At 49.7% G+C, this 13,269-nt stretch overlaps 5 protein-coding genes across 5 annotated transcripts; 3 read left to right on the plus strand and 2 right to left on the minus strand.

Annotated features, from left to right (window-relative positions):
* Nucleotides 1-1,306: 1,306 nt before the first annotated feature.
* Nucleotides 1,307-3,281, plus strand: TRV_05739 (uncharacterized protein; the record flags this gene model as incomplete). Its single annotated transcript, XM_003020142.1, has 4 exons — nt 1,307-2,043; nt 2,099-2,277; nt 2,367-2,931; nt 2,984-3,281. Coding segments are annotated over 4 exons (1,779 nt in total), but the record flags the coding sequence as incomplete, so codon positions are not given.
* A 2,298-nt stretch (nt 3,282-5,579) lies between these two features.
* Nucleotides 5,580-6,969, plus strand: TRV_05740 (uncharacterized protein; the record flags this gene model as incomplete). Its single annotated transcript, XM_003020143.1, has 2 exons — nt 5,580-5,711; nt 5,770-6,969. The coding sequence occupies 2 exons, from the start codon at nt 5,580-5,582 to the stop codon at nt 6,967-6,969; spliced, it is 1,332 nt and encodes a 443-aa protein (XP_003020189.1).
* Nucleotides 6,970-7,662: 693 nt separating this feature from the next.
* On the minus strand, nt 7,663-9,824 carry TRV_05741 (uncharacterized protein; the record flags this gene model as incomplete). The annotated part of the gene is made up of 2 exons (XM_003020144.1): nt 7,663-7,851; nt 7,914-9,824. 2 exons carry the CDS (start codon nt 9,822-9,824, stop codon nt 7,663-7,665), a joined length of 2,100 nt encoding a protein of 699 aa, XP_003020190.1.
* Nucleotides 9,825-10,893: 1,069 nt separating this feature from the next.
* TRV_05742 (uncharacterized protein) lies at nt 10,894-11,421 on the plus strand (the record flags this gene model as incomplete). The annotated part of the gene is made up of 1 exon (XM_003020145.1): nt 10,894-11,421. One exon carries the CDS (start codon nt 10,894-10,896, stop codon nt 11,419-11,421), a length of 528 nt encoding a protein of 175 aa, XP_003020191.1.
* Nucleotides 11,422-11,900: 479 nt separating this feature from the next.
* TRV_05743 (uncharacterized protein) lies at nt 11,901-12,860 on the minus strand (the record flags this gene model as incomplete). The annotated part of the gene is made up of 1 exon (XM_003020146.1): nt 11,901-12,860. A coding segment is annotated over one exon (960 nt), but the record flags the coding sequence as incomplete, so codon positions are not given.
* Between the last annotated feature and the right edge of the window lie 409 nt (nt 12,861-13,269).

Here is a 13,269-nt window from a genome sequence, read left to right on the forward strand (position 1 = left end):
CTTACTTATGCCTGTCTATGCTTATGCCTATGTCTTATCTATACACTTGTTGCTTGTTCATTTTCCTTTTTGCTTCTGTGAATTGGCTGAGAAGGGCCAGGCGAGTCAACCTTGGGAACGGGAAACGGGAGTGAGAGATGTTTTACGTTACTTACATAGGGCTGGGTGGCTGACTGACCGACCGACTGAACTCGCTTCACCTGACTTGACGGCATGGCAATGGCATGACATGGCATGGCAATGGCTGGCTAGCTGGCTGGCCGGATAGATGGATGGAATAACTTGCTTTAAAACATACCCTTTTTCATAACGGAGTACCATCCGTCCATATCATACATATTTCAACCTGCTTGCTTTGCTTTGCTTTGCTTGCTTGCTTCCTCTTGCTGTATACATGCCTTATCTCCGTACGTAGTAGTATGGACTGAGCTGGATGCATTCACCTGAGACGAACAAGACGAGTTATATACCACCTGTACGTACATTCGGATAATACTTGTGCATACCATTATTGATTGACCTCTTGACTTACTCCGTATTTGCTTCTTTCCGCCGCTTAACTAGTCCCGTCCCCAGCTCCTGTCCCGCTTCCTGCATATTTGTTATTCGCCAACAGCCAACAGTTTCCCTACAACTAATAACCACTAACTGTCCGCTGGCTGTTTTTCCCCTGGCCTAACTCAGTTACGTTACTTACCGCGCCGTGTGGCTTGATGTTAAAAATTCCTTTTTGCCTATATTCCACAACCCCCCCCTTTTCCCACTTGTGTTTGCGCCCTTGGGATTATCAGTTGCTGATCTTCGTCTATCTTCAACGAGCGTACTCCGTATGTTAGCTTCCATCCTCCACTTTTCTCCGGTTCCTGCATGTGTTGCTGCATACAGATGTCTGTTGCATGGTACGGAGTATGGAGTACGGCAAATCAAGGAAGAGCTGGTAACTTCGAACGGTCGGGAGAAATCTTTAATTGTAATAGTTACTAAGGAGTAGAAATGGATCACCTTATTTTGACAAATGCTATCTATACGGTAAAAGGGAAAAGGCCTTATCGTGATGCTGGGCTGGAGGGCTTTGCGTTGGTAGATAAACATGCATGGCCGGAGATATACTTATGGAGCGGGATGACTAGGAGCCCTTGATTTACTCATATCTTTTACAGTGAAAGTAGTGAATTATCCGACAGATTAATCCATAATTGAATTTGCATAGTAATAAGACCGACCAGAATTCTAGTCCATAGTTCTATGGCTGTCCGCGGCTGCAGCGGCTTTGCCGGCGTTGACCTCGCCTTGGATCAAATTCTAGACCTCAGATGGTCAACTATACAGCAACTATACAATGAAGACCACGACATTGATTCAACGACTTGCAGCTACAAGCCTGAGCCCATCAAAGACCTATAGGCGATACCATCTTCCATCCTCGTCAGGCCCCAGCGGACAGCCACCCTCGATATCGGATCAATATGACAAGTTCTACCGGTACACAAGCGGCCGCTGGCTCTGGGACGAAGAAAAGCAACTCCAGGACCGATTCACACCGTTCAATGTACCGGAGCTCCAGCGTATCGCGGCCACAAGCATTAAAGCCAACAAGTGCGTTGCCATGACGAAGCTGGCAGAAGGCTCTTTTAACAAGACCTTTCATCTCAGGATGGACAACGGGTCTACTCTCGTTGCCAGGATACCTCACCCCATTGCGGGACCAAAATACTATACCACTGCATCAGAAGTCGCCACGATGGATTTTGTAAGACCAAAGTTGCCTTTCTTGCCTGTAGCAAGTTACAAGTTGTTTGAACATCGCTGGCTTACTCTACCTCTACTACAGGCTCGTACAGTGCTCCAGATACCCGTCCCGCAGGTCTATGCGTGGAACCCACACGTCGATAACCCCGTTGGCGCCGAGTATATCATCATGGAGGAAGCTGTGGGGACAAAACTAGAGGATGTATGGCATGATCTGTCTCTAGAAGACAGACTTAAAATCGTAGAGGATCTGGTATCGATTGAAAGTAAGCTTCTTTCAGTATCTTTCAGCAGGTAGGAAATAACTAAGCAATTAATTCAATGAATTGCAACTCACACGAGACTTTAGATATGGGAATCTCTATTACTCTGGCCAGGCAGTCCCCGGGGCTGTGGTCGCTGACGTTGTGAATGATACAGCACCGGCGCTTAAAATGGACGTGAAGAAGCGGTTTGCTATTGGCCCTGTTGTAGCAAGGGATTTCTGGACCAAAGAACGTTCTCTGATGGATATAGATCGGGGTCCATGTAAGTCAATTTATCTCTATACTCTCAATACTTTCTTACCGCTTAAATTCGTCCAGGGAACCATCCACATGAATATGCGGTAGCTCTAGCACGCCGTGAACAGAAGTGGATTGAACAATACGCGGTTCCCGAGCCTGCCACCGATCCATCCACGACCCCTACAGCACAAAATTCCCCCGAAGCCCATCTTTCTCTTCTCAAAAAGTACTTACAAGTGGCCCCTTATCTCCTGCCCACTGATGACCCAGATCTCGTTGCATCTACCATCTGGCATACAGATCTCCATGCCGGCAACCTCTTTGTGGACAAAGGCCATATCACTAGCGTGATTGATTGGCAACAAGCTTGGGCTGGGCCCCTAGTTCTTCAAGGCCGTCACTCACGTCTAGTTAATTATGACGGGGATATAATTTTGAAACCGCCGCCGAATTTCAAGGAGCTTGAACCGAGTGAGAAGGCCCAGTTGAAAAAGCAGATCGCCAGTTCCAGAATTCTTTATCTTTATGAACTGCAGACAGCGAAACGCAACACTAGTCTCAACAAAGTCTTCCGTTTGAAGTTCGGGCGAGTAAGGTGCCAGCCTATAAGCTTTGTTGGCGACACCTGGGACGACGATATTCTGCCATTGCGCGAATCACTGATAAATGTGGAAAGGTATGTTGTGAATAATCGGTCATTTGAATTACAGTATCTGATATATATATAGATATTGGCATGAGCTTGGATTCAACTTTGCGTGTCCAATTCACTTTACACAGGACGAGCTCCGGAGACACGCAGAGGATGGAGAAGGATGGAATGAAGCGCAAGACTTTTGGAAAGCTATAGCGGGAATCGTCGCGCGTGATGGATGGACTCCACACGGCATGTATGATGAGGCTGTGGCTCTTTTTGCTGAACTCAGGGAACTCGGGTTAGAGAACATGAAGGGAAAGGAGAGAGATGAATTTGAAGCACAGACACGGTGGGCAGAGAGCTCTTCCCAGAGCCATAATGAAGGATGATACCCATCACTTCAGATGTCCAAATAACCCGTGGAACTCTGCGTCTTAATGATCATCAAAGTCCTGCAGTGGTGTGACTGCGGAGAAGTGGGCTGCCTGACGTCACTGCGAGCGTCTATGGCGTCTACGGCGTCTACTCTGACAGCTACGCAAGGTAATTATCAATACCCGGAAGACCCTTTCCTATGCTAATGGACACACGGGAACACATTACGAGATGCTTTAGATGAATAGGGAGTGTGGTAGCAAGGGCCTTCAATCTGCCCTATGAGCATCCAGCACGACCCGAGCATCCTCCAGGATCAGATGAAACTTGAGCTTGAGCTAGCTACCGGCTAAGTAGCTGGCTGTAGCTAGTTATATATCCGAGAAGGATCTGAGAATGAACCGGCCAGGGGGTCGACCAGGTGGCTATAGGGGTATGGCAGTTTTCACCTTCAACGCATGACACTCTTCTGGCCATGTTTGAGGATCAATGAGGAAAACGCCGATGATCCAGATGCTGGTAGCAGCCATGATGCCAACATGAATCCACGGCTGCTCAATGAAGGGTATTCAGTCGTGCAATCAGGGCAGTGCATGATATCATCATTGATAGAGACGGATTTATAGTTATGGCCGGGCTCGTCTGGGGGTCTCAGATGGTGATAGTTAGCTAGTCAGTCAACTAACTAACCAGTTAACAGGATATTCCCTGTCATTCATGATAGTTAATGGTCTAAGTAGAGCCTCGTAGTCGAGTACTCCGTAGTCTGTTCGATATCTCTTCATCCTTGCCCTTATCCCGGCTGTTATGCATGAGAGTTCGTGGGCGACTTCAAATTCCATCCCACGCCGGAGGTGGAAAATCTCCCTCCGCCACGCCCCGACCCGACATCTGGATACCTGGTTGGAAGCTTCACAGTCGACCAGGCCGGGGTTGGCGAAGAATAAAGACCAAGAGGAAGACTCCTTGCCTCTCGTCCGGTCTCCTGCGATTTACCAACTACACAGACTGCTTTCAATGAAGCTGTGACATGGGCAGCGGCAAGGTCCACCAGGAGCCCATCGTGCTCGTGGTCGATTTCCACCATGCAAGGTGAGCCCGCGCCCGCCCACCTTTTCCCCATTCCTCTGCCGCTGGATACATGCTATACCAGCGCACTAAGAAGAGACTGTGCTAACTGCTTTGCTTCCTATAGAGGCCCCGAGGTCGAGTTCTGGTTCTGCGACGATGGCGTCGACCCCGTGAAGAAGAATGACTGGGCATTGCTGCCGTTCATGGCGCTGTCGGACGGAGCTCATGCGTATGGAACACCTTCGCCCGTTGCCGTAGCTCGCTAGCTAGTGAGACAAGCAGCTGAATAAAGAGAGGGGAGAAGCTTGGGAAGCGGGAAGCTGACTCGGGACGCATTTCATTAGGTCTACGGAAGACTTCTCCTACTTCACGCTGCAGTGCAAGGAGACCGAGAGTTCCCCGGCTACCTCTCTGTTCGGCATATCTTGCACCACCCAGCTCGACTCGGACAAGCTGATCAATCGTCCGGCGGAGGTGACGCGGTCGACGGTGCAGAAGGCGGTGGTGGCTATCATAAACGAGCCCAGACACCTGGGCCAGCTGAGAGAGAAGCTGTCGATAGTCACCTCCGCATGGTTTGCTCAACGGTACGCCTCTTTTCTCCTCGAATACGGAGTAATGAGGCTAAGATGATCACTGACCCCCGGTTATAATAAATAGGGACTTTACCGATACGGATATCCTCCAGGTATGCGGGACATCGTGACGTCAGGTTGTTTCAATATGCTAATCCTGTGGGTAGAAATTCTGGGAAGGATTGAAGATCAGTTTGAAAAACGAAGATTTGCACAAAGACGAGCATTTCGGCCTTTCTTTACGAGAGATGATACATGAATTCAAGCACCAGACTTTAGTTTTGTTTAAGTGTCTATTATTACAGCCAAAGGTAAGCTATTCATCCATCGCCTTTGACTATATACCTATCAAATACGAGCGTTATAACTAACTTCTTTCAAGATGCTATTTTTTGGTTCCAGATGCGAGCGTTTATGCATGATACAGTTCTCATTAATTTCATTGATACCCGGCCTTATACATAATCTTCAAGACTGCGCTGATCCTGCTTATGATTCCTATGCGCAGACGGTTGAGAAACCGAGCTCGCTTAAAACTAGCGAGAGAAGTTCACGTAAGGCTGTCTCTTTCTTGGGTTTATATTGAAGACGGGAAGTATCTAATATGGATTTCTGTCAGTCCTTGCATATATGGGGCTCCCACTTCAGATATTCGGCAAGGGGAGCATGTTTGGACCGTATACGCCGCTTCAACAGCTGGATCTTCTCGCCGACTACGGAACAAAATCGTACCTTGTTGGCTCGACCAACTCGCTGCTCTTGCAGCAAAAGGATCGATACAGCGATATACTAATAAACGTAATTGTTTTCCAAGATTGCCTTAATCCGCCACATTACTGACTTATAGTTTATATAGCTTGACGAGGATACGGTGAACATATCGTCTCCATCGCTACGGGCGGCCCTAGCCCTTTCGGCTGCTGATCGCCGATGGATTGATTTCCTCACCCAGACAATAAATGATACCTGGGATGAAGCACATCCTGCACAGCCAAAGACCCATGGGTACATGGGATCTGAAGAGTTCATCCGTCTCCAGTTTGAAGAATACCTTCTGGCTCTGATCTCATGCGTAAAATACCACGATGAGATAAATTCAGGAGGCGCAATTAAGCAGCCTGCCAATGACATCGAGGGCGATCCCGCGCTGGATTTTAACCTCGACTTCATCGAACACTGGCGCCGTACCCCTAACTTTGCGCTCTTTGACAAACTCACTTCCGACGCCCTGCTCTTCTCCGTAGTCGAGCCACGCCACCCGTGTGCGGGCGGGCTCGGCATTGAGGATATCCAACGGCGGCTGGCACAGCAAGTTGCAGATCTCCATCTCGACGAACGAGTGCGCGAAGGTCGCGAAACACTCAACAAACATCTTGCCACGGGTCATCAGAAGGTCACCACGGCCTTCAACTCTCTCTGGGCGGAGCTCGAAGCAAGACGCGAGGCTCAAAGGAAACGCAACGAAGAAAGGGCAAAGCAAGCTGCAGCAGCATCCATCACTGCGGCGCTGGATACAAGCCAATCCAACAACAACAGCAATAATGACAGCAGCAAGCAAGAACCGGGCCCTGCTTCTCCGCCCCCAGCTTCACCCACCCCATCGACATCCGGGTGGTCCTTTGCTGCGCGAAAAGCTCCCGCTGTGGACCTGACGCAGGCCCAAGCCACTGTTTCCGCGGCTGGCCAGCGAGCTTCCGCATACTTTAGTTCGTGGGGATCGTGGGCGAACGAGCGTCGCAAGGAGTGGCAGACAAAGAACACGAGTACGGGCGCAAGTCCCGTTTCATCTCCGACAGCCACCGGAACGCCCAGAGCGTCGATGACGAGTACCTATCACGAGAGACGATCGATAGAGAGCTCGACGAAAGATCCTGTTATGACTGAGATGAAGGAGATGCAAGCCAAGGAAGACGTTGATCGGCCGGGGTCTTCGAGGCCCCAGAGCAGCGACCAATCAACGGAAAAGGACCATATAGATGCTGTGCTGGAGAGTGATCCTCTATCTTCGTCTTCTCATGGAGCAGGCAAGGCTCCTACGACCTCGTCCTCAGGATAAAAATTCATACATATATTTGCTGATTTGAATTGGATATATTTCTTCCTTGGCTTCTGGCAAGGGCACATATAACTATTGGATAGGTAGTTTGTTTGATATTAGCGTTCTGCAATGCATTACCTTATTGAATAAAAGACCTTTTCACTTCTCTACAAACAAATACCTGCAGCTATGAGATATTGGATCAGCAACATAAAAGGGAGGTTTGTTTATTTTTGTACTCTAGAGCACGTATAACTGATTCAGAAGTAACCTAGTGTGAATGTGAAATGGCAGGCTGCTCACTGAGTGCAGCAAGTTAGGCAGATCAGTTGTAGGAATGAGAGGAAGAAGGAGAAGAAGGGGAAGGAGAGAAAGATAAGGAAGATGAAGGGGAGAGCCAAAAGGGCAACTAGCAAGAGAGAGTAAGGGTAAAACATATGTCTGCGTATGCAGTGGCTGCGCAGTAACAAATCAGTCTATTTGATGCACTCCCTCTTTCAACCCACTCCCCCCTTTTATATCATTCCGCGCGCTGCCAAAATAGCAATAACAGAAAACCACCTGTACGTATGATACAAGGAGGGGAGGGGAGGGAGGGGGAGAGGGAGTGTAGACCAGAGTATGTTGCGCAGAGGAAGGATATTTAAATCATTGGATCATATACCGTGAGGGCGAATTTTGTGGTTTGTGGTTGGTTGGTCAGTCGTTAAATTACGCGATGTACGATATTTCATCGCCATCCAGACGCTCGATATATTCTTTCTCCATCAAGCCTTCGATATTCTTCTTTATATCGGATATTTTGGGTGGGAACCGAGCGCTGACCTGCTGGATGACTTCTTGTACAAGCTGGACGTGCTTCATGCGCTTGCGGGACTTCATGATACGCACAATGGCAGACTGCAAAAAAGAAGTTAAAAAGGTGAAAATATAACAAGAGGGATTGTAAATACTATTCTTACCTGAAGAACCAACTTTCTGTCCTCCTCGACGGTCTTATGTGTGTCCTCTGCCTCGTGCTTCTGTTCAGACTTGACTTGGATGTTCAAGTTAACCTTAATCTTCTTTGTTTTAAAGTGGTAGTTTAGTGCGTAGGAAGTTCCTGGACCAGGCTTTGCGTTCTCTGGAGAAGGAATGAGAACCTTTGCCTTGACGAAGATGCCAAGATTGGGGTCTAGAACATCGGGGGAGAGGGCAGTGGCCTTTTCGATCTCGGAGTATTCAAAGACATCGCTGTCATTGTAGAGTAGAAGAATGCCCATTTGGTAGGTTGACACCTGGAAAGTGTAGGGGAATTTGGTGTTCTTGACATAGTTTGCTTTGATTTCGCCCTTGCACAGCTGCCAGAGCCAGGTCAGCTTACGGCCGCTGTGCTTGTCAAAGTAGAACGACTTGAAGCGCTCGACTGTCTTGTTGATGACCTGAGGAGGGATAAACTGTGTTGAAGGGGGGTTAAGGGGCCAGAAGCCAGTACCAAGGATCTGGAAGTGAGGGTCGACCATTTTCTTGCGGTCTTCTTCGTCGAAGGTTCTCTCCTGCCACTCACGGTAGTTGGTGTTTAGATCCTTTGAGATCTGGATATCCTGGAACATTCGCTGGAGTTTGTTGGTGTACTCGAACCCACAGGCTTCCTTCAATTTGCTAATCATGCTAGTTTCAGCATCGTCAGAGACGGAGCTGACATGGACGAGTCGTTTGGCGAGCATTCGAGAGTAGAACTTCTGGAAGACATCCTTGTCTTCGATATATTTGAAGACGGTCATAATCTGGACGAGAAGCTCCTCCAGCTCCGACTCTTCGGATGACTTGGAGCCCTTCTTAAGAAGGGAGTCGGTGTATCTCGCCAGCAGCTCAGGGGATTTAGTTGAGCTGGTAGTGCAGAGGGCATTGCGGTTGACGAATTCGCGGCAAGCATTGTCTAAAGACCGAACAAACTCTGTCTCACCAGCAAATGCTTCATCCACCATGGATCGGTACTTCCCATGTACCTGGAGCAGAGAGTCGACATAAACTTTCGGGTCAACGCCTTCACTCCCAGCGGAGGCTACCTTAGCGATTGCGGACAGGCCAGCCTTTCGGACGTGGGTCTCAAATCTGTTCCTCAGTGGGTCCAGGCCGTCCTTTATTTTTGACAGCAGTCGGTACATTCTGGCAAGGTCATCTTGTCGTTCAGCATCCAAGAGGGGCTGGAACTCGTCCCGTATAAGGTTGCAATGCGAGGTAACTAGAACATCCAAGCATGTTTCTGTCAAATTCTTGGTAACGTCTGGGTGGAGGTATAGGTCGATGCGGGCACGTTCTTCCTCTAGGCGAAGCTCTGCCTTTTTCATGTATTCGACAACGCTGTTTTCGGCCACGAAGCGCTTTGACTCTCTGTCATAGTAGACTCTGGTGGCCTCGATGAACGGCTTTTCAAAGTAGTACTGGTAGACAACGAGAGTCGACTTGGAAGTATCGCTCTCGTCCAGGCCAAGGGAGACGAATGAGTTGACGATGTGCTTTATCTGGGACTGCTCGATGGTCTCGCCATTACGCTGCTTCTCGATGAGGCCCAGCACGGCGCTCATGACGTTTTCGTGGACGAGTCTGAAGAAGTCCTCCTTCCACCTAACGAGGTGTAGGGTGTACACATCGTAAATGTCCTTTTTGCCTTCGTCGACTTCTCGTTTCACCCAGTGACGGTTTAGATATCTAAAAAGATGGTTAATGTATTTGGCGGATGTAGTGTATCGAGTCCATTCTCTAATGTAAAATGAAAGGAGGGGTTCGTCAGTGTGGCTAAGGGAGGCTTGGTAAACACCTCCAAGATGACGGGAGAGATAGTGTCCAAGAAGGTTGTAAAGCTCTTCACCTAGCAGATGTGCTGTAACCATATTGTCAGCTAAGCTTCATTTGGCTTGTTTCAGGCTGGTAGCTGACAACTCACCTCCTCGCGTGTTATGGGCGGATGTATTGTGGCTTGTGAATGCCTTTTGTGAAGTACAGAAGTTGTGGACGGCACTGTTGATAGTGATTAGTTACCCTGTCTCTCTGGCTGGCTATCGAAAGTGAAATAAGGGGAGAACCAACGTGTAAACACCCATGTACTGGAAACGAGGTTAGCTATATTAGTTGCCTGCATGTATATAATAGAGGAACACAATCTGTCCCGCTCACAAAAGCATTTGAGGAAGCCTTACAGAAGCCATATCAATACCACTGTTCAGATCAGTCATCACCCTCTCGATTCCCTGCTCGAGAAAGGTCCATCTATAGGCGAGATGTAGTCAGCTCACGCGCTCACCGCAATACTCCGGAGGGGGGAAGCTCAAGGAAAAAAACTCACGTTTCGTCCAGGTCATCTCGATGGGGCGTCGTGAATTTGGGTGGAGGCATATCTGTCGACGCTGTCGGGGGATCTGAGAGGCAGAGACAGTGTAGAACAAGGGCAGGCAAAGGGGGTCACTCGAGGAGCAGCTGGCAGTCTCTCAGGGGAGAGAGGGCACGCAGCAGAGCGTTGGTTGTCACAGAGTAAAGCCACAGCCGCCGCAGAAAATCTGTCACAGAACGAGACAGGCAGCTTGTCGACCGCGGTCTCTGCTACTCGAGCGCGCCAGGCAGGGTCTCAGCAAGAACTAAAGCGCTTCTGACGGACCGAGACGGCGTGTGCGGGTGTGCCAGAAGTTCGTTGCGTGTTCGACGTCGGCGAAGAAGAAGAAGAAGACGAAGAAAGCGGAAAGGCGAAGGACAGGCTGCCGCTTACATAAGCCAAGTTTGGGGGCGGCGGCTTATCGATAAGAAGATGACGTCGCTTTTTTGTATTTTTTTAATTTTGTATTTAAAGCTGGAGAAAGGCGAGAAGGCGAGGATGACGACGAGAGAGGATGGCAACAAGTGAAAGTGAAGAGAGAGTATCTACGGTGCAGTTGATATAACTATATACGTTGAGAGCTGGAGACGACGATGGTCCGGCCGCTAAAGGAGCTGCAGGTCACGGAGCGCCTGATCCCGGCCTGGGGGAACTTCCCCAACACCTCGATCCAGGAGAAGCCGCTGCTCATCTACCAGTCCGTCTTCGACTCGGCCTCGCCCGACGCCGTCAGAGAGCATCTGGAGGCCGTTGGCGCCGTCGTCCCGCAGTGGACGTACTCGATGTACCCTGCAAACCACTTCCACTCGAAAACACACGAAGTGCTCAGCGTGGTGGCCGGACAGGCGAGGCTCTGCTTCGGCCACGAGGAGAACCCAGACAGATTCGAGACGACCGTGTCGAAGGGAGACGTTATCGTGGTGCCGGCTGGAGTGACCCACTGCTTGCTCGCAGACGCACAAGGTGACTTTGCGATGGTAGGAGCGTATCCGCCTGGGAAACAGTGGGATCTGTGCTATGGGGAGGAGGAGGTTGACAAGCAGGCGTCGGTGATACGGTCTGTTGGCTGGTTCGATCGAGACCCGATATACGGCGACTCGGGCCCTGTGTTTGCTGTTTAAACAAAACAGTAAAAGAAAAGAAAAAGAAAAAGAAAAATTGCGGACGAGAAGGATGTAACAAAATGGCTAAAATGTATACTATGATTTTATGTAGTCAAGAAAAAGCAGAACTGATGGATGCATCCAAAAAAGGAAGATCCAAATGCAAGGTGACTGGACAAAAAAAGGGGCGAGGGGGAGAATAATTATCGACACCGGGTCCAGTAAAACAGTCTTCCCAACCCGTTGTAACAAGATAAAGCAAGCAATAATAAACAAAACAAAACAGATATTCCAACGATAGATGCAAAAAAAAGGGGGGGGGGATAGGGAAACAATGGGATTGTCTAGAAGTAGAGTGACGGGGTTATGTATAGGTGGTTGAAAGAAAACATGTGGCAACATGCAGCGTAATGATGCTAGGCAGCAGTAACAAAGGGAGATAATTGATAATTGTATGGTAATAATGGTGTGTATAAGAGAGTGAGGGTAAAAAGGTCCTACTTGGCTGCCACTCGCTCGATGACTCTGGAATAGGGAGGGACGTTAGCAGCGGCAGAGATAATTGGGGCAGAGATAATTTGAGAAGGGAGAGAAACATACCGTAGAGCACTGATCATGAAGGTCATGAGCCAGGCAACCAGTACAACCAACAAGACGGCAGCTAATACCTTCTGTCTATCACAGATCTTGTCGTTCCTGGGGTGGATGGTGAGATCTATATCTCCACTGGAGCATGAACCATTCACATCGGACAGAGAAGCAAACGCTAGGCTGAGATTCGCCGATGCAAAGACAATAAACACCAGGTCGAGGAAGATCAGCCGTATCTTTGCGCTGGCTGACCGCAGTCCAAGCGGTTTGCCCGTGTACTCATCATACGTGATATAAACCAGGTAAACAAGTGCAATTGCATCGAAGATAATGGCCATGAGCGGAGACGGACCTTGGGGCCGGCTATGTGTCGTCGAGAGATGTCGAATTGATCCGCCCAGCGAGAGGGCAATGGCCGAGAAGATGAAGACGGTAAGACGGATGATCAGAGGCACCATGGGACTGTGCAGGATCTTGTACTGAACCCTTTTCATCCATATCTTCCGCCGCTGGATGAAGGTAGCCGAGTGCCGGGCGCTCTCATCCGCCTTCTCGTCGATGTATCCCTGCCATGGATCCGAGTAGTCGCCAAAATTCCGGTTGAGCCAGTCTGCGTCGACTATCTTGTTCTGCTGGTGCGTCGGCTCTCGGACCTGCGGTACAGACCGAGTGAACGTCTTCCATCTGGATTCTTGCGTATAGTGTGTGTATGATCGGGTTCTTTCCGAGAGCTCTCCTTCTCCTTGCTCGATATCTTTCTCTCTCCGGGACTCTCTATCGAATGCAAAGTCCTTCGCCTTGGGTGAGTAGTGGTGGCTGGCAACATGGGCGTCTCCTGGCGGCACCGGGAATGACTGTGACTGTGACTGTGATTGTGACTGCGACTGCGACTGCGATGGTGGTTTCGACGGGGTCTCCTCGTCCTCTGCGTGTTTAACCCAAGCTACGCAACTGAAGTCAGCATTGGCTGTCCTCAATTGCTCGTTACAATAATAACGATAAGTTCCTGGACCTCCAACCTACCTGGCACCGACCGGACAGCCAGCTTCCCCGAGCCCTGCGTCCGCGGTATCGATCCCTGGCTGTGCGGCGAGTAGCTCTTGGAGGACTGGCCGTGTCTCGAGCCGCCTATACGCTGGTATACCGACCTCTGCTCGTCTGACTGGCTTGCCCCGGAGACCGACTGCGCGGATCTGCGTCTCGACAGCGGCGGCTCCAGCAGCTTCAGGTCTGCTTTCCGCCGCGGAGAGCCTCCCCGAGACGTCGACCGATGCG

The sequence above is a fragment of the Trichophyton verrucosum genome (genome assembly GCF_000151505.1).
Source record: "Trichophyton verrucosum HKI 0517 chromosome Unknown contig00456_1.f1.exp, whole genome shotgun sequence".
Classification (NCBI taxonomy): Eukaryota; Fungi; Ascomycota; class Eurotiomycetes; order Onygenales; family Arthrodermataceae; genus Trichophyton; species Trichophyton verrucosum.